The sequence below is a fragment of the Octodon degus genome, unplaced genomic scaffold, assembly GCF_000260255.1.
Source record: "Octodon degus isolate 3935 unplaced genomic scaffold, OctDeg1.0 scaffold00145, whole genome shotgun sequence".
NCBI lineage: Eukaryota > Metazoa > Chordata > Mammalia > Rodentia > Octodontidae > Octodon > Octodon degus.
In genome coordinates, this window is record NW_004524721.1 from 3701536 (window position 1) to 3719342 (window position 17807).

The following is a 17807-nucleotide window of genomic DNA, read 5'->3' on the forward strand; positions in this document are numbered from 1 at the left end:
ATATTATAGGTGTGTTAACTCAGCAAAATATTCTAAGAGTCCAGTAGTTCATAATAGTATTGGGTCTTCCGCTTCACTGGCAATCTCAGAAATTGTTGACCTTAGTCCCCTACAGTTGAACATAATAGCATGGCTCTACCTCTTATACCTTGTTTTTATACGGCCATACCACCCTGAATGCGCCCGATCTCGTCTGCTAAGCAGGGTCGGGCCTGGTTAGTACTTGGATGGGAGGCTTTTCTATTTCTGCAGTAGAGAATCTTCTAACTTCCTCCATGGGACATATTCATGAGGAACTGGTGACATTCTGAGAATGTGGTGCAGACTGAAAAGGACTAGAAACTCCGCTGATCTGTGTGTAGACCAACATTCAGTTCTCTAGCTTTTAGCTTTGTTTCTTACTTTTTTTTCCCCCTGATTATGTTTTACTTTTAGGACATGTTGGCAGTACATAATGATTACATTCACTGTAGGGAATTAGTACAGTACATAACACATTTCATTTTTTCCCCCTTTACCCCTTTTTATTTTTACAACATCAAATTCACTTATCTTGTAAGACCTTATAAAGTTAATTATTGAATATATAGATTAAAACTGCATCTATTAGTCAGATGTTTAACACTCTGGATTGTTTCTCTAAGCTTCTGATGTCATCTGTCATATCTTTGTATTCTTTTTTCTTTCCTTGTTCTGTATTCTGAGAGATTACTTACCTTTCTCTTTCAGTCCATCAATAACTTTTTGGTGGCAACATTTTTCACTTGTAAGACTCCTTTTAGTTCTTTGGTTATTCCTTTTGTTGTAGCTTTCTATTCTTGTTTTATGGGTTCAACTTCTTCAGGAGTCTCAGGATAACAATTAGAAATATTTTGTCATTTCTAAATTTTGAAGTTAGTTCATTTTGGTCACTTTTATAATCAAACCTTTTCAGGTTTCTTGTGCATTGTGGCTGCTTATTTGTTACAGATAAGCTGGTAAAAACATATGGGTGTCTTTGTGTATATAGACAGAACTGATAAGCATATCTTTGGCATCATGAGTAGGGGAGAAAGGAGGAAAAATCTGCATTTGTGATTCTTTTACTTTATGGAAAAAAGTTTAAAAGTTTTCATACCAATAATAAAATAACAATAGTTAATACACTGTGTATTATCTTAAAGTAATTACTTAGAATATAAGATGGATATAAAAAATTTTCCAAAAGATATCATCACAGAGCTTTCCTTTCAAAGAAAATTTCACTGAGATATAATTAGCCCATCAAGGAGTCTATCCACTTAGAGTATGTAGTTTTTTTGGTTTTCAGTATATTCACAGTTAAATGTCTGCCACTAAAATCAATGTTAGAACATTTCTAGTCTCCCGAAAGAAACCTTTAGCTGCCATTCCCCAGATTCTGTATCCCTTCTGTGCAGCCCTATGCAACAATCTACTTTTTGCCTTTATAAATTTGCCTATTCTGGATGTTTTGTATAAATAAACTGATATAATTTATGTTCCTTTTGATGGCTTCTTGTAGTTTATTTAGCTTGATTTTTTGAAAGGTTCATTTATTTATTACTACTTAATTTCTTTTTTATGGCAAATATTCTATTGCAGGGATAGACAATTTTTTAAAAATCCATCAAGTGATGGACATTTGGATTGTCTCTGCTTTTTGTCTACTTTGAATGCTGCTATGCACATTCTATGTTTAGATGTGGAATTTGCTGGATCTTATGGTAACTTTGTGTTTATAATCAGTTGGTAAACTGCCAGCTATTTTCCCAAGTCGCTGTATAGTGTTTTGTTCCTATTAGTTGCAAGTTAAGGTTGAAGCTTTTCTACATCTATGCACACATTTGGTATATTTTATTTATTTATTTATACTTTTTAAAATATTTAGCACAAGGTCTCACTACACAAATTGGACTCATAGTGATTCTCCTGTTTTCAGCCTCCCAAGTGCTGGGATTACAGGCGTGCGCCACAACCCACAGTTTCAATCACCCTCTCAGCACTCCCCAGTTCCTGCATTTGCCTAAGCAGGTGCTTTAGTCTGCTGAGCTATCTGGTTGGTCCTGTTATATTTATTTTAAATATAACTATAGTTAGTTAGCTTCCTGATTGCTGGGATTACAGGCATGTGCTACTATGCCTGATGCCAATTTAATGTTTTTAAACATCTTCTCAGAATAACTTTCCCCTGTTGTGCCTATTACTACAAGTAGGCTCAGAATAGGCCTTTGGATTGTAAATCAAGTTCTTTCAGTTTGGCTTTGGATCTCCTTTTTTAGTAATACTAATGTGTATTGTCTGCTATGTGTATAATATATGTAGGGCATCTGAACTGAATTAGTAATTTCTGATTTCTAAAATGGATAATGAATTGTATTTATTATTGGCTATAAGCTTTTATGGGTTTAATACAAAGTAAATCTGGAGTTAGATACTTAAACATGGATTGTGGAACAGAAAACAATGAAAGGAAACATTTATAGATTTCTTTCTGCATGCCAGACACTGTTGAAAATTGCATATATATAGTAACACATTTAATCAATCACTGTGTGAGATCAATAGATGTTTTTGAATCTTATCTATGTGATAAGAAAACTGAGGGCAAGAAGTGATGAAGTAATCTGTCCAAGTTCACACAGTTGATCTGTGTTAGAGTCAACTTTTACATCTGTACAGTGTGATTCCTGAGCCTGTGCTTTTAGTCGCTAGATTATATTGCCTGACACTTGTAGATTTTAGATTTTTTTTTTTAAGAAGAAAGATTCATAAGACATTGAAACATGTTAATTCTTAGGGAAGAAATAGTAGGAAGAAATACAGGTGTTTTTTTTTTGTTTTTTTTTGTTTTTTTTTGTGGAACTGGGGATTGAACTCAGATCCTTATGCTTGCCAGGGAAGCGCTTATTCCACTGAGCCATCTCCCTGGCCCCTGAAATACAGGTTATTGACTGCTCAGAAGGTAAACCATGTTTTAATATTCTCCTGAAAGTTTGTATTTAGCTTTAGTTTGAATCTGGGCTTGATGTAGCATGCTTTAATAATCTCAGCAATTGAAAGGCTGAGGCAGGAGGATATTTAAGTTTATGGCCAGCCTGGACTGCGTACTGAGCTGTCTCAAAATACAAAACAAAATTCTAGTTTGAATCAGAAATAGTTATCACTAAATTAAGCGCAGACATTTTTAGGTGTGATCTCGAGGTATAGCTCGGTTGTGCAGTGCTTGCCTAGCATGCACAGATGGGTTCAATCCCTGGTACTACAGAAACCAAACAAACAAATATTTGTATGAATGTATAATTACTGTGGAAATATTCTGTACTTTGCCTTACATTCTTAAATATGGAGGAAACAAAGAAAATGGTACTGGTTGGTACTGAAAAATTGTACATAGGCCAAATTGTTAGTGATAGATCCAATTTTCCACAGGATGAAGTACTTCAGAATAATTCTGTTTTGAGTGTTTTATATTTTTTCACTATAGTCTCACTGTGCAGTTCATCTTTTCTAAAGAAATCTATTTTGTAGTGTGTGTATATAGGTCATTCTGAATCAAGTTAACTTCAGAGTTGATTAGGACCTTGTTTGAAGCTTATTGAACAAAGCCCTGTAACACAGAATTTTGGGCATACGGCCATTTCCAGAGTCTGGTCCAAATAAGCAGTAACAGACAAAGATTGTCTCTTGGCTGAAGGGTTTCTCTGTGTAGCTTGTTTCAGGACTCTTTTATGCTTTTTCTATTCCCTCCTTTTTCTATTCAGGGCAAACATATTTTGATTTTCATGCTGTAGTTCCCCCCCACCCCCCCGGAAACACTTATTGTATTTTTACTTACATACAAGATTCTTTGCTTGAAACCGATAATGCTCTAGCAGCCGAGGTGGGTTGTGAAGATAGGTAGGTGTCTTTGTATGATAATGTAGAAGAAAATATTTCAAACATTAAATATTGTTGCTGTGTCATACTGCTTTCCTGCCTGCCTATCTTTTGATAATTAGGAAGGATTTTTTTTCTTTGAAGATATTTAAAGATAGCATGTGCCACCCCCTCCACAAGTAACAAGGGGGGAAAACATAATTAAAATATATTTCTGTACAGTAGTTTAAGATAATATCTTAAAAAGCCTTAGAAATTCTCTCTGTGAAAAATCATCATTTTATTTCTAATTATGTTTTAGAAAGTGTTTAATTCACTAGGTAAAATGAAATATTTTAATTCTTTCATTAGAATTTCTCACTATACACTGTATCAAGAATAGAGTTCAACATATTGCCAATATTGAAGATTGAACCTAGGCTCTTCTTACTGAGTTATATATATCTCCAGCTATTTTTAAACTATTCATTTTACATTTTAAAACATTTAATTTAGTTTTATTTTTTGAGGTACTGGGGGATGCCTTCATCCCCAATCCCCTCCCCCACCTTTAAAATTTTTCTTATTTTAAGAAAATAGGGTCTGGATAAGTTTTCTAGGCTGGGGTTAAACTTGGGATCTTCCTGCCTCTACACCCCACCCCACCGATTGGAATTATAGATGTGCTCAAATTTTTATCTATATATCTATGTATCATTCAGTCAGTCAGTCATAACTGGGGATTGAACCCAGAGCCTTCATAGTAAGCTATATCCCCAGCCCCCTTTTTATTTTGAGAGAGATTTCTAATTGCCCAGTTGGTACTTGAACTTGCCATCCTTTTGCCTCAGCCTTCGAAAGGCTTGGGATTATAGGTGTGTGCGGTTGCACCTGTCTTATTTTTACTTACACTTTTTAAGCTTTTCTCCCTTAATCTCTGAGGGTGTGTAATTTCATGGCTGTTTGCCTTTATTTATGTTCTTTCATGTGTTTGAATTTTCCTTTTTTGCTTTATCTACTTCTGTAGTTTCTTTTCTTTTTTTTTTTTTTTCTCCTGTGCTAAGGATGAAATCCAAGGCCTTAAACATACTATGAAAATATTCCTCTATTGTGCTGCACCTCTCTATCCTGCTCCAAGGATATTAATCATTCTTTTCTCTATGCTCTGTATTTTGCATGCAATGAAAACTTTTTTTTTTTTTTTTTTTTTTTTGTGGTACCAGGGATCAAACTCAGGACCTTGAGCTTGGCAGGCAAGCACTTATTCCACTGAACTATTTCCTTGGCCCAAAACTTTTTTTAAAAGTGTATTTGGTATAGGGTCTAACCATTGCAGTTTGGATTGGTAATGATCCTCCTGTTTTCAGCCTTCCCAGTGCTTGGATTATAGGCACAAGCATGCATTACCACCCCTGGACTTGGTGACTGACTCATTGTGCTTGGGGCAGGGCTGGCGCAGCATGTGTTGTCGGGTATTGAACCCTGGTCTTTGCACTTGCCTAAGTAGGTGCTTAGTCCACTGAGCTATCTCACAAGCCCCAATTAAACTTTTAAAATAACTTTTACTAATGTCTTCAAAAGAATAGATGTTATAACATGTGTTCTTTTGAAGACATTAAAAAGAATAGATATGAAAATAAACATCTGTGAGTTCACCACCGAAACTAAGGACTAGAAAACGTCTAGTTCTATTTCTTCTACTTGTGTGCCTATCTTTTGTTAGACCTTAAATTGTTTTTTTCCCATATATGTGTATCCCTGAACAGTTACTGTTTAATTTTTCTTTATTATTTTGTGGGTTTTATTACCATTATTTTCTTTAAAAATTTTTTTTCATTATTTTCTTTTACAACTCTGTGTCAGGGTAAGTAAAGTGGTCTTAGTAGGTATTACCTGCCATTTTATTCTGTCCGTTATTTTGAAATGTGTCTTACATATATTCTACTTTGACTTTTTCTTTGTTCCCTCAGGTGCTAACTTATTGTCTCTCAGAATTCATCTTCAAGTTTTTATTTATTTATTTATTTGTTTATTTATTTTTTCTTTGTCTTTTGGAGACAGGTTCTCGATATGCAGTTCAGGCTGGCCTCGAGCTCACTGGGTAGCCCAGGCTGGCCTCAAACATGCAATAATCCTCCTGCCCCAGCCTTCCAAGTGCTGGGTTTACAGGCATGCAAGTCTTTGGGTTTTTTATCTTTTTTGCTACTTGATACATCTGTGATTTATAACAATGTATAACATTTCTGTGAGTTCAAGGCCAATCTGGCCTATATAGTGAGTTAAAGGCCATTTTGAACTATGTAGTGAGACTACCCTTGTCTCAAAAAACAAAATGAAACAGACAAAAGCAAATAAGCCAATTCAAATACAGAAAAGAATTAGTCCCACTGAAAAAGCTGTCACTTGGTGAACATATGTATGCTGTTGTTATAACAAATGTACCAGACCTATTCTCTTCCTACTCATTTTATTTACTCACCCTGCCATAAGGAGAGTTGTACATTGTTGGACCCGTTGTGATTTGAATGGTTTTAATTCACAATTGGAAGATTATGTTGGGAATAAACCCAGAGGAATGGGTCTGCAGTATGTGAGGAAAATTGGAAGGTGGGAAAAGAGACTTTTTGTCTAGTTATGGACTCCATGACATTTAAGAAACAAAGTTTGAGCCATTTTGAATTTATTTTTTCCTTAAAGACTGATCATCATATGGATGGTTTTATTTTATTTTTGAGACAGAGTCTTGCTATACAACGCAGGCTGGTCTTGAGCTCAGTTTATAGCCCTGGTTGGTTTCAGACTTACAGTGATCCTCCTGCCTCAACCTTGGGAATCCTGGGATTACAGGTGTGCACCACCACCCCCAGCCTGTGTTGGTTTTTAAACGAGTGTTTAAGCAAGTAAGATTATATATTTTTATTTTTTTTCCTTGCTTTTTTATTTTTAAGTGATCACATGGTTATACCATAGAGAAAAGGTTGAAAAAAGTCCAGATTGGATTCAAGTAGACCAGTTAGAAGGCTATTACAACAGTCTAGGTGAGAGAAAGGATAGTGGTTTAGGATTTTTTTTTTTTCAACAAATAATACACTGCATATATTCTTCTTAGTGGTTAATTGCTGTACAAGATGCAGACTTGTGATCCTACTTACAAACACCATTAGAAAAAATCATTCTATTCATTAAGAAGTGGTTTAGGATTGAAATGTTGGAAACAGATTCTATTTAAATGCAGATTTGACAAGATTTAATGATAATGAATACCTGCTAAATATCTGATGTATGTAACAATAGAAAAATGAAGTAGAAATGTTGAAACAGTGTTTGTTCAGACTTGACTTGGAGCACATTCACTTTGAGATACCATTTAAATAGCTTAGGAACATCAGTTTTATATACAAATTTGTATCTCAGAGGACAGATCTTAATAGGTATAGAAAAGTCTGTGTGTGAATGGTAATTTAGGCTTGAATGTTGAAGAGTTATCAAAGAGAAGTTATAGAGGAAAGTATCCAAACCTCTGCTATGGAAGACAGTGAATGTTCAGCAGAGGTAGAAGCAAAGCAAGGTGAGGGTTGGTCCATCTGTTTTCCCCTTCTATGGAGTTACAGATTCACTCCAAGTAGACTTTTTTTTTTTTTTTGAGACAGGGTCTTGCTATGTAGTGTAGGCTGGCTTTGAACTAGTTTATGTACCCAGGCTGGGCTTGAATTCATGAACTTATAGGGATCCTCCTGCCTCAGTCTCCCCAGTACTAGGATTATAGGTATATACTGCCATGCCTGGCCCACACCCAGCAGTATTTAGGTAAAATTTGTTCTTGTAAATATTTTGCTGGCTGCCATAGAAAAGGAAGGAATTGAAGCTAAGGTTGTAGCCCAGTGGTGGAGTGATTGTACACACATCATAGGTATTCTAAAAAATGCATAAATAAAAGTAGCTTTTTACATTTTATAGCTGTCATACATAGGTTAGGGAATCAAGACTGTTAAGCAATAAGCCTGTCTTACCTTTTTCCTGGAGGGAGATACCTTTATTGGGCTCAACAGTAAAGAGATGTGCTTTTTGCCCTGGAGGATACACTGTGTATATACTTGAAGACCTTTTCTGTCACAACTTTTAGCAAGGTTTTATGGGACTAAGAATTAGTGCCTCTATCCACAAGATGTGCAGAAACATGACAAACAGATCCATGTATAATTACCTTCTAACAACACTCATTCCCTCTTTTTGTACACTCTTGGCTTCTGGTAAAATTTCCCATGAACACGCAGCTTTATTAGTCACTAATTGATCTTTATAACAGCAACTGAGATTAGAGCCATTCTTTTTATCTTATAGGACAATTAAGCATTCTATTATTAGGGCATTGTGGTAAGGCCAGACTGCACCTTGATTTCAATTATGCTGTCTAGGGTCTAGAACCCAGTCAGCTGGACAAATGCTAGAACCTTTGGAATGTACCTTAGAGAGCCAGGTGACTTTCTCTAAGTTTCTGTACTGACTTTCCACTTGACTGGAGGCATTTAGGTAGGAGATGTATTGTACAGATTTGGCCTTGTCTAGCATGGAGGAAAGTGTTGGGGTTTTCTGTTACTCCTAACAGTCCTGATCAGAGTTGAAACTAGCCTAAATGTCTCAGGCCAAAGTGATGTAAATGATTGCTTCAGCTAAAACCAGGGGCATATTTCAAATCTAATTGGATGACCTCCATGGTTTGAATAACTGCTTCAGAGTACACATAATTAACTCATTGCATTTTGCCTATTGGAGACCATCTCTAACCCAGAATGGCCTTATTTTAGAGAGACCGCAGTGGTCTTGAAACACATGGTCTATTTTGAAAGTTACCACCTTGTTTTTGATGGGGCAAGTTAATACTTGAGTACCCTTAAAGTTGTACCTTCTTTGAATAATATGTGTTTTATAGTTATCAATGTGATGCTGCACCCCAGTCTCCTGTGGGAACTACTTAAGTCAGGAGTTTAGGGTGGTAGTTTTTCCAGTGTGACCTGCCAGATGGCTGGTTGGCCTTAGGCTTTCTAGTTTAGTTTGTATAATTGAGTCTAGTATTGGAGAGAATACCTGAAGGCAGTCAGTCCCATCTGTCCTATTTATATCTGCCATCAGCCAGGTGGTATTCATCTGCACCTTGGATAGACTAAGTAATAGCTGTAGGAATGGGGCTAGAAAACCTGGAGGCAGTGGCAGGTGTTTTGTGAGGGAAAGCAGGGCCTTGGGCTACTTCTAACACACTTTTCTGTGAGGTTAAGGAGAATGGTGATCAGAGGTGTTGGGCAGGGTGTGGGCAGATCCCCCAGTTAGTGAAATTTAAAAATTTTGTGGACCTTTTGGGGCAGTGCACTAGTGAATTTTATTCCATGATAAAGACTGTATGAGTGATTCTGAAAGACAGACAGATCACTAATATCCCTTTTCTTCCCTACCTCCTGAAGTCTAAGTTGTTTTTCCTATAGTGGCCAGGATTCTTGTATTTCCTGCGTCCATAAAGTCAGTGTATTTCATTCTAGTAACTGACTTTACTTATTTATTTTTTTTTCCTGGTCATTCCTTGCCTGGAATGGTCAGGTGCAGTACAGACAAGAACATTTTTATTAAATGTATAGAGATCCTTTTATGTTTCCCACATTGGTCCACATGAGTCACCACAGAGGAACTTGCTGAACAGTATATTTAGCCAAGCAGTCATTAATTTTACCCATTTTCTTTAGAGAAATGTCCATCCTTTGCCCTACTTTTTTTCTGTGTTGCTGAGGATCTACCCCTAGGGTCTTGTTCATTGAATATCTGGTTAAACATCAAGCTTTACCCCTACTTTTCCTTTGCTTTGAGTTGTTTTTTTGAGGCTCTTCTGGCACTTAGCAATATAAGATGCTTGTGTAAGAACCTATTTTGGGTAATTTTTGTGATCAAAAAATGCATACTATTGTCAGATTGCAAATGGTGTGGAAAGTAAAAATGTTAAGGATCATAGTAACACTGCTAGAGTTGGGGACTTGAATAAAAATACTCAATCTTTTTAGCGTCATCAACACTGAAGCACCCCTGATAATTGTAACCTGGTGAAGGAGACAGAGACCAGCTTGGATTGAATTCCCAGTACACTCCTCCACACACACACACACACACACACACACACACACACACACGGAGCCAGAGAGAATAGCACACACACACACAGACCTGGGTTTAATTCTCCAGTGTGTGTGAGGGGATTGGTATGGGGAGAACTGAATTAACTTTTAGACTGGTCTCTATCCCCAGCCTTTTATTTTTCTGAATTTTGAGACAGTTCTGCTACATCCATAAATTGTCCAGGCTGGGCTTGAACTTGCTTTCAAGCCTTGTCCTAAAGTGTATCACCTCACTTAGCAAGTTGTTATTTTTTATTTTGAGACTAGGTCTCTCCCGAGTTCTCCAGGCTGGCCTTGAACTTAACATTCTCTTGATTTAGCCTCCCAAATCCTGGGATTACAGATGTGTACCACCATACCTGGTTTATATCCCTTTAATTGATCAATTTCAACAGTAGAGCTATAAAAGTTAGAGCTGACTGCAAGAATTTTTCTAGATTGTTTGAGCTAGTTTTTCATTGTGAAATGAATCACTTTCATCAGCATTTAAAAATATTTTTGGTACTGGGACTAAAAACTCAGGACCTTGTGCTTGCCAGGCAGGTTCTGTGCCAATAAGCTATATCCCTAACCCCACATTATGATCTAAATCTGTAACAGCAAGAATGTGTAAAGTTGGTCCATGCACAAGGGGATTTGTGGTAGGGAAATTTCTCCTAGGGGGACAGTGCTCATAGCACACAGGGCCCTACTAAACAATGGTGATTTCCTTTACTGTCATACCTAGAGGTAAAATATAAACAAGATAGGCTGCAGAAGGAGCTGAGCAGTAAGAAACAAACTTTGTGTACCTCGCCCCCTCATCTTCCAAGCAGACTAGCTGAAGATTTGTCTGCTTCTGCCCACAGTAGTTGCAGTTTTTCTTTTCATACTCAGTGTGGATGCACAGCTCTGTAACTGCTGTCTGAAAAGGGACAGAACCTTCTGTGCTTTCCTCTCCACCAGATGAATCTTAGTTCTAGTTGTTCATAAAGCAGACCTGCTAAAACTTCAGTTTGGTGAGGAAGTTTATCCATCTGGGAAAGAGCAATAACCAGGCTATTATTCATGCTGTCTTCTTTGACTCTGATACTTCCTGATACCTAGCCTGAAATGATCTTTTCGATTGAGCCTCATTAGTAGGCAGTAAAAATAGAGTACTGTTTACTAACCATTCTCAGGAACTTTTATCTATTCCTGTTAACTGACCTTTTTGTTCCATTACTAGAAAGCTTTGTCAGCATTCCATCTTCATTGCCACAACAGTCAGAAATTTCAAAGGGTCTGAGGTTGTACCTAAATTAATTGAAAGACTAATTACTGTAATTTCATGGATTCTGTAGGAAGATATGAAAATTCTGGGTCAAAGAAAAAGGATATCATCATTCATGACAATTTCAGTAGCCAGAGTGCTTGTTTCCAAAATCAGGGTATTACAAAGAGAGCTAGGAGATACCTGCATACAAAGTTGGACTCCCAGTTTAGGAGAGGACAGGCTCTTCTGTAATGGGCAGTAAACCTTTCAGACCTTTGAACTGGATGCTTACATTGTCTTTATTATACTGGAAAGTAAATAAACCTTTTGTTTCCCAAGGAGACATTTTTTTCCTGAAGTTGGCCTTACTGTGTAAACTTATACAAACTGTGTAAACTTCTAGAACAAAAAGAATTAGTGCATTTCCCTACAAAAGTTGTATGGAAGGATAGACTTGACAGTTTGTAGGATTTGAGGCTATGTTGATTGAGGTAAGTCAGATACACAAGCTTAATATCATATTGTTTCTTTTATATAAGAAACACAGAATGAATAAAATAAAAGGTAAAGGAAATAGGAAGATCATTTTTGGAGGGAAGGGGGTCAAGTGATAGGGAGGGAAGGGATGAAGAAAAAAGGAATTTTGCTGTTTTATATACATGTACTAACTCTGTACAAGTAATTTAAACAGTATGTGTTGCAAACAAAAAAAGGTGGGGAGTGGGAGAGGTCAAGGCACAGGTGAAGAGATGAAAGGGAGGGAAGAGATGAAAAAAAGGATTTGGTATGTTCTTGTACCAACTGCCCACAAGGAATGCAAACATGTACTGCACACATGTACTAATAAGCTAAAAAAATACGTACAAAAGTGTGATATCCATGGAGAGGTACTTCCACCTTGTTTTGGCATTGGATAGTATGATTATAACTTCTTTTCTCATTAATTAAAAATTCTGTTGATAAAAGAGGGATTTTTTTTGCAGGGTAATCCTAGGCTTTGATCCAAAGCCTTGTTGCATGTTAAGCCTGTGCCTAGCCCAAATAGTTTTTTGGTGGAACCAGGGATTGAACTCAGGCCCTTGCGCTTGCCAGGCAAGCGCTTATTCTACTGGGCCATCTCCCTGGCCCCGCAAATAGAATCTTAATAGATTTGTTTCATGTATAGTATTAAGCCTGTTCTCTCCTCACAATAACATTATTTTTCCTGCTTCACTTACTTGAGAATTCTGGCCTATTCTCACTTAGTTTGCCATAATTGTCTCTAACTGGTTTCATTTCTTGTAATCTTACTCTTTTCACCCCACAAAAAGTACTGTCAGAGGGATTTTTTAAAAATACAAATATGTACTCAATTTAAATTTTTCATTGATTCTCCGTTATTAGTAGAACAGACAGAGTTCAGCTGTTTAACAGTTTGTGTTTTTTATCCTCCTTACCTTTTATTTTTTCTGTTACTTGCTTTAAAATTTTTAGTTTATTGATACATTTTATTTTTTATTTTATTATACAATTTAGATATACATAATGGTCAGTAGAGAATTTGTACCTGTACATGATATACCTTGATTCTTCTTGTTTCCCATTCTCCTTCCTCTTCAACCCCTCTTCTACTCCTTATTTAGAAAAACTTTTGTTTCCATTTTTTTGTTTTCTCATTTTTTCTGCTCCCCCTTCCGTTTTCCTTCCCAGAATATTTGTCGTATGGTGACTCTGCCACCTAGATTTTAAATATTGGTGAATAAATTAACATTTTAAAATTTATCATTATCATCAACTTTGTTATTACTTTGCAGTCCTGGGAATAGAACTCAGGTCCTCACATATGTTAAGCAAGTGCTCTACAGCTAGCTGCATCCCTAGTCCCTCAAAAATACTTTTTAAACTTTTTTTGCGGCCATTACTAGGTAAGCTGTATCAGACAGCGTGTGTAGGCTGCTTGCCAATAGTTATAACCTTTGCATTTACCATTTTTTTCTCTTTTAGGTCTTTCTTTGCACTATAGGGTTCTTTTTTGCCTTTAATAATTTGCACATTTGTGTGCTGCATGTGTATCTTGTAAACCTATATCTTGCATAGGCCTTTAAGTGAGTCTGCTCTGGGCAGCTTCATAGTAATTTCTAGTATCTGTGCATGTGTCATTATAGCCTTTCCTTCATTGTGTTTTAATTACTGATTTTCTTTCAGGTCTGTATCCCCACTAAATAAAATACAGGCTACTCAGAACAAGACTCCTCTCTCTTTCCACATACTCAGAGTTTGTAAGAAGCACACTGCTTATCCAACAGTTGTTTTGTAATCAAATTTATTAAATAAGCTGGTGTTTTTAATGATCTTTAAGTCCTCCATACTTTGAGCTTTGAGGAAATTAATTTGCATACCTTTGAGGGGAAAGGTACATGCTCATTGGACTTTTTTGGGGGGGGGTGGCAGAACTGGGGATTGAACTCAGGCCCCTGTGCTTGCCAGGCAAGTGCTTATTCCACTGAGCCATCATGCCCTGGCCCCCTCATTGGAAAGTAGTACAGTCCCATGGTGTAGCCCAGTAATGGCAAACCTTTTACAGTTTTCAGTGATATAAACAGCCTGCCATAGGTTCACAACCACTGGCCTAAACCTATAATATGTATGGTTGTCATATATGTTATTTACTATGCCAAATAGTATTTTCTTGCTTTTCTCATATTTAAAATACAGACTGTGGATATTCATAAAGAGAAAGTGGCTCGAAGAGAAATTGGTATTTTGACAACAAATAAGAACACATCAAGAACTCACAAAATAATAGCACCTGCAAATATGGAGCGCCCTGTAAGGTATATTCGGAAACCCATTGACTACACAGTTCTGGATGATGTGGGCCATGGTGTCAAGGTAAGCTTTTTATATTATGTTATCTTAATTTGCATATCAAGCAGACATTTTGGATAGGAAATAGGGTCATAGTTTTCTTAATTGGTACATTCTCTTCAGCTAGTAACTAGCATAAAATTTTAATGTAATATCTTAATGATACCTATTTTACTAGGTTTGGCATGGAATTTTACCTTTGTAATCAGTTTATTCAGAAAAATATTAAAATTTGAAAAACTACCCATTTAAATATGTTGTTTGAATTCTAGACTATTAGAATAAATTTGTGCTATGAATGACATGTCTTGCTTTCGCTACTGAATACTTTAAAAATTACATGCTAATTTAAAAAATAAATTATACTCATTTCCTTATTTCTAGTATAGATATGTATTTGTGTGTATGTGGTTATAATTCCAGCAGCTTGTAAAAAATGCAGATTATATGAATTTTTGTCTGCGTCTTCTGCTACCCCTCTAACAAAAATAGAAAAAGCCACATCAGACTTCAGAAGACAGAGTATTTGTTGGCCGTGATTAAGCTTGGCACAGGTAACTGGCTTTGAGGCTACCTGTAGTCTGTCTTTGCTTTGATATTCATGTGTTATTTTGCAAGCATCTGGAATGACATAAATTCTTCAGCCATCTTTGCTCAAGATAAAAACTATTTCTCTGAAATGTGGTAGTTTTTTTCTAGAAAATTACTTGATTTTTTTTTTTCTTCAGAGTAGTTTACAGTTTTTATAGAGCCAGATAGAAGTTCAGAGCTTTCCTAGTTGGTTGATCTGATGATGCTGTTTCTAGATCTTGACATTCTAAATTTTCTGGTGTTCCTGGTTGAGAAGAGGGTAGCCGACAAAATTGACCATTTTTTTCAACTCTTCTATGTACTTTTAGAATCTCCCCTTTACCTCTATGCTTGGGAGTTGTATGAAAAGTTGGAGTGCTTTACAGATGTAGAGGAGGCTACCTCTTGTTTCTTGTGTTTTTATCCAGGTTATGACTAGGGTTGTATAAAAGCTTAAAATTCAGTTGCAGTTTATTTAGATTAGATTGATCTACAGGCTTTGGATTTTGGGGGAGGTACCAGAAATTGAACTCAAACCTCATGCTTGCCAGGCAGGTGCTGTGTCACATTATGTTAAATCTCTAGCCCTAGGGTTTGAATTTTGAGAAGGAAAAACTAACTAACTTCTTTTGGGTTATTAATGATTTGGGGATTAAACACACACACACACACACACACACACACACATGCACACTCTTTTACCTTTCTTGATTTTTCTCTCTCCCTCCCTCCCCCCTTTAAATTTATGTAGTTGGTACAGGGTCTCACTAGGCAGCTCAGACTCCTAGTGATTGTCCTGTTTTTAGCCTCCCCAGTGTTGGGGTTACAGATGTGTGCCATGCACTTCCACACCTGGCCTCAGGTTATTGTGCCCTGAGGGCGGGGCTGGCACAGCATGCAGGACTAGGGATTGAACCCTGGTCCTTGTGCTTGCCAAAGCAGGCGCTTAGTTAGGTGAGCTATCTAGCTGGCTCTTTGATTTTTCTGATTAAGTGATAGATAATTACTTAAATTCTGTCATTATATTAGAAATAAATGTTCTCCATTATCTCATTCTTCCACTAAGAATTGTGATTAATAGTCTATAATAGAGAGTAATTAATAGGCTATTATGTGATTACAAATTTTAAAGAAGTTTTGTGAGAGAAAGTTGTCATTATATATGTATAGATAGAAAGTGTAAACACAGCATAATGTATGTCAAAACTGTATGGGTTTGAATCTTACCCATTCTTTGTAATCGTCATGCACATGTATAAGACATGGACTTTTTAATTTTGTTTTTCAATAGTTTTTGTAGTAAGATACATATACAGAAAATTTACCATTGACTATTTTTAAGTGTATCATTCTGTGACATTAAGTACATTCACATTGTTGTGCCATTTAAAAACATATTTTTGGCTAAGGGTAGGAGACTGGGTGGTCTGTAAAAACTTGTACTTTAGAAGCTGAAATGTGGTATATTGTTCATATTTTTTATAAGCAAAAATGCATACAAAGAGACATGCAATTATTTCCCCCCATAGTTATTTTGCTGTTTTGTTGTACTAGTTTTATGACTTTTGTTTAATTGTCGTAAATTTTTCTGCAGGATTGTTGAGGCATTTGAAATTAAGAAATTCAGTATTAAACAAATTCCAGGACCAAAATTATGAGAGGGACAAATTTAAATTTATTTTAAAATTAGAGTTCCATGGGCTGGGGAGATGGCTCAGTGGAATAAGTGCTTCTCTGGCAAGTACAAAGGCCTGAGTTCAATCCCCGGTTCCACGAAAAAAAAAATTAGAGTTCCAGGTTTAGGAAGACACTCTTCACTCTAGAATTATATTCTTATCCTTTGGTCGCTTTGGTATTTAGAAACCTGCTTTCTTACAATTTATTAGGGAAATTTACCCCTCGTATTTGCAACTGTTATTTTGTCATGTGATCATTTGACATTTTACTTTGTTGTTTTGATATTTTTTCAGATTGCAGAACTTTAAAATATATTTAAATACATTAATGTATTTAATGTAATACATTAACAGCTTCCAGGTATTATACATAAGATTTCATCCTCCAGATTAATATTCTATCGTATTTCATTTTGTGATATATATTTTGGTATTCATATTTGATATACTTGGGCTTTAAGTGGTATTTACTTTGTTAATACATTTTATGCTATGAAATAAATGATACACATAAATGTACTAGGAATTTAATGGCACATAGCTGTGATCCCTGATACTCTGGAAGGTAAAGTAGAAAGATTACAAGTACAGTCTAGAAAATGTAGGGATTTAGCAAGACGTGAGACTGTTTCATAGTTTTAAAAAACTTAAAAACTTAAAAAAGATCAGTGCAAGAAACACTGGATTTATTTAATCCGAAGTAATACAAAACAGAAAAGAAAATAAGACATGAGATAAATTTGACTTGTTTTTAGAAGCAAAATAAGATATGGATGAGGGAAGCAAAAACTTAAAAAAGATCAGTGCAAGAAACTCTGGATTTATTTAATCTGAAGCAATACAAAACAAAAAAGAAAATAAGACATGAGATAAATTTGACTTGTTTTTAGAAGCAAAATAAGATATGGATGAGGGAAGCACTGTATAGAGAAGCTACTGGGACTTGTACCTGTGTGAGAATGAAAAGAAGAGGACCTATCTGAGTGAGCACATAGTTTCAGAGTAAGCTGGAGTAGTGAAAGTTTGAATGCTTAACAGGGGAGTTTAAATTTAGTTTTTGCAGATATAATAATGAACAGATTTATTGCCTCGTTCAAAAAACGAGTCCTAAACTTTCCCTATATGTTAGTTTCTGTTTATGTGCTTGTTTTTAGGTTCCACAAAGTTCATGTGCTAGGGTAGCTGTTAGATTTTTGTTAGTGGTGGGAAAATACAAACGTAATCTTTTTTTTTTTTTTTGGCGAAACTGGGGATTGAACTCAAGCCCTTGTGCTGGCCAGGGAAGCGTTTATTCCACTGAACTATCGCCCCGGCCCCTGAAAATATAAACTTAGGCAAAAGAAAAAGTTCAAGGGAAGCAAGATTGTTTTTGGTCACAGGTCTGCCAGCTCTTTTTGATTGGTAGTCTCTAGAGGTTGGTTGGTAGTTTCTGGTTAACTTACTCTGAGTTGGGTTTTAGTAGGCTTAGGA

At 36.1% G+C, this 17807-nt stretch overlaps 1 protein-coding gene across 14 annotated transcripts in view; it reads left to right on the forward strand.

The window, feature by feature from the left end:
• Abi1 (abl interactor 1) overlaps positions 1-17807 on the forward strand; it is a 134310-nt gene that overhangs the window by 88994 nt on the left and 27509 nt on the right. For all 14 annotated transcript variants that reach the window (XM_023701961.1, XM_023701963.1, XM_012517072.2 and 11 more), the window contains exon 3: positions 13939-14115. In XM_023701961.1, the coding sequence (XP_023557729.1) occupies positions 13939-14115 (177 nt within the window). The remainder of the gene's footprint in view (positions 1-13938; positions 14116-17807) is intronic.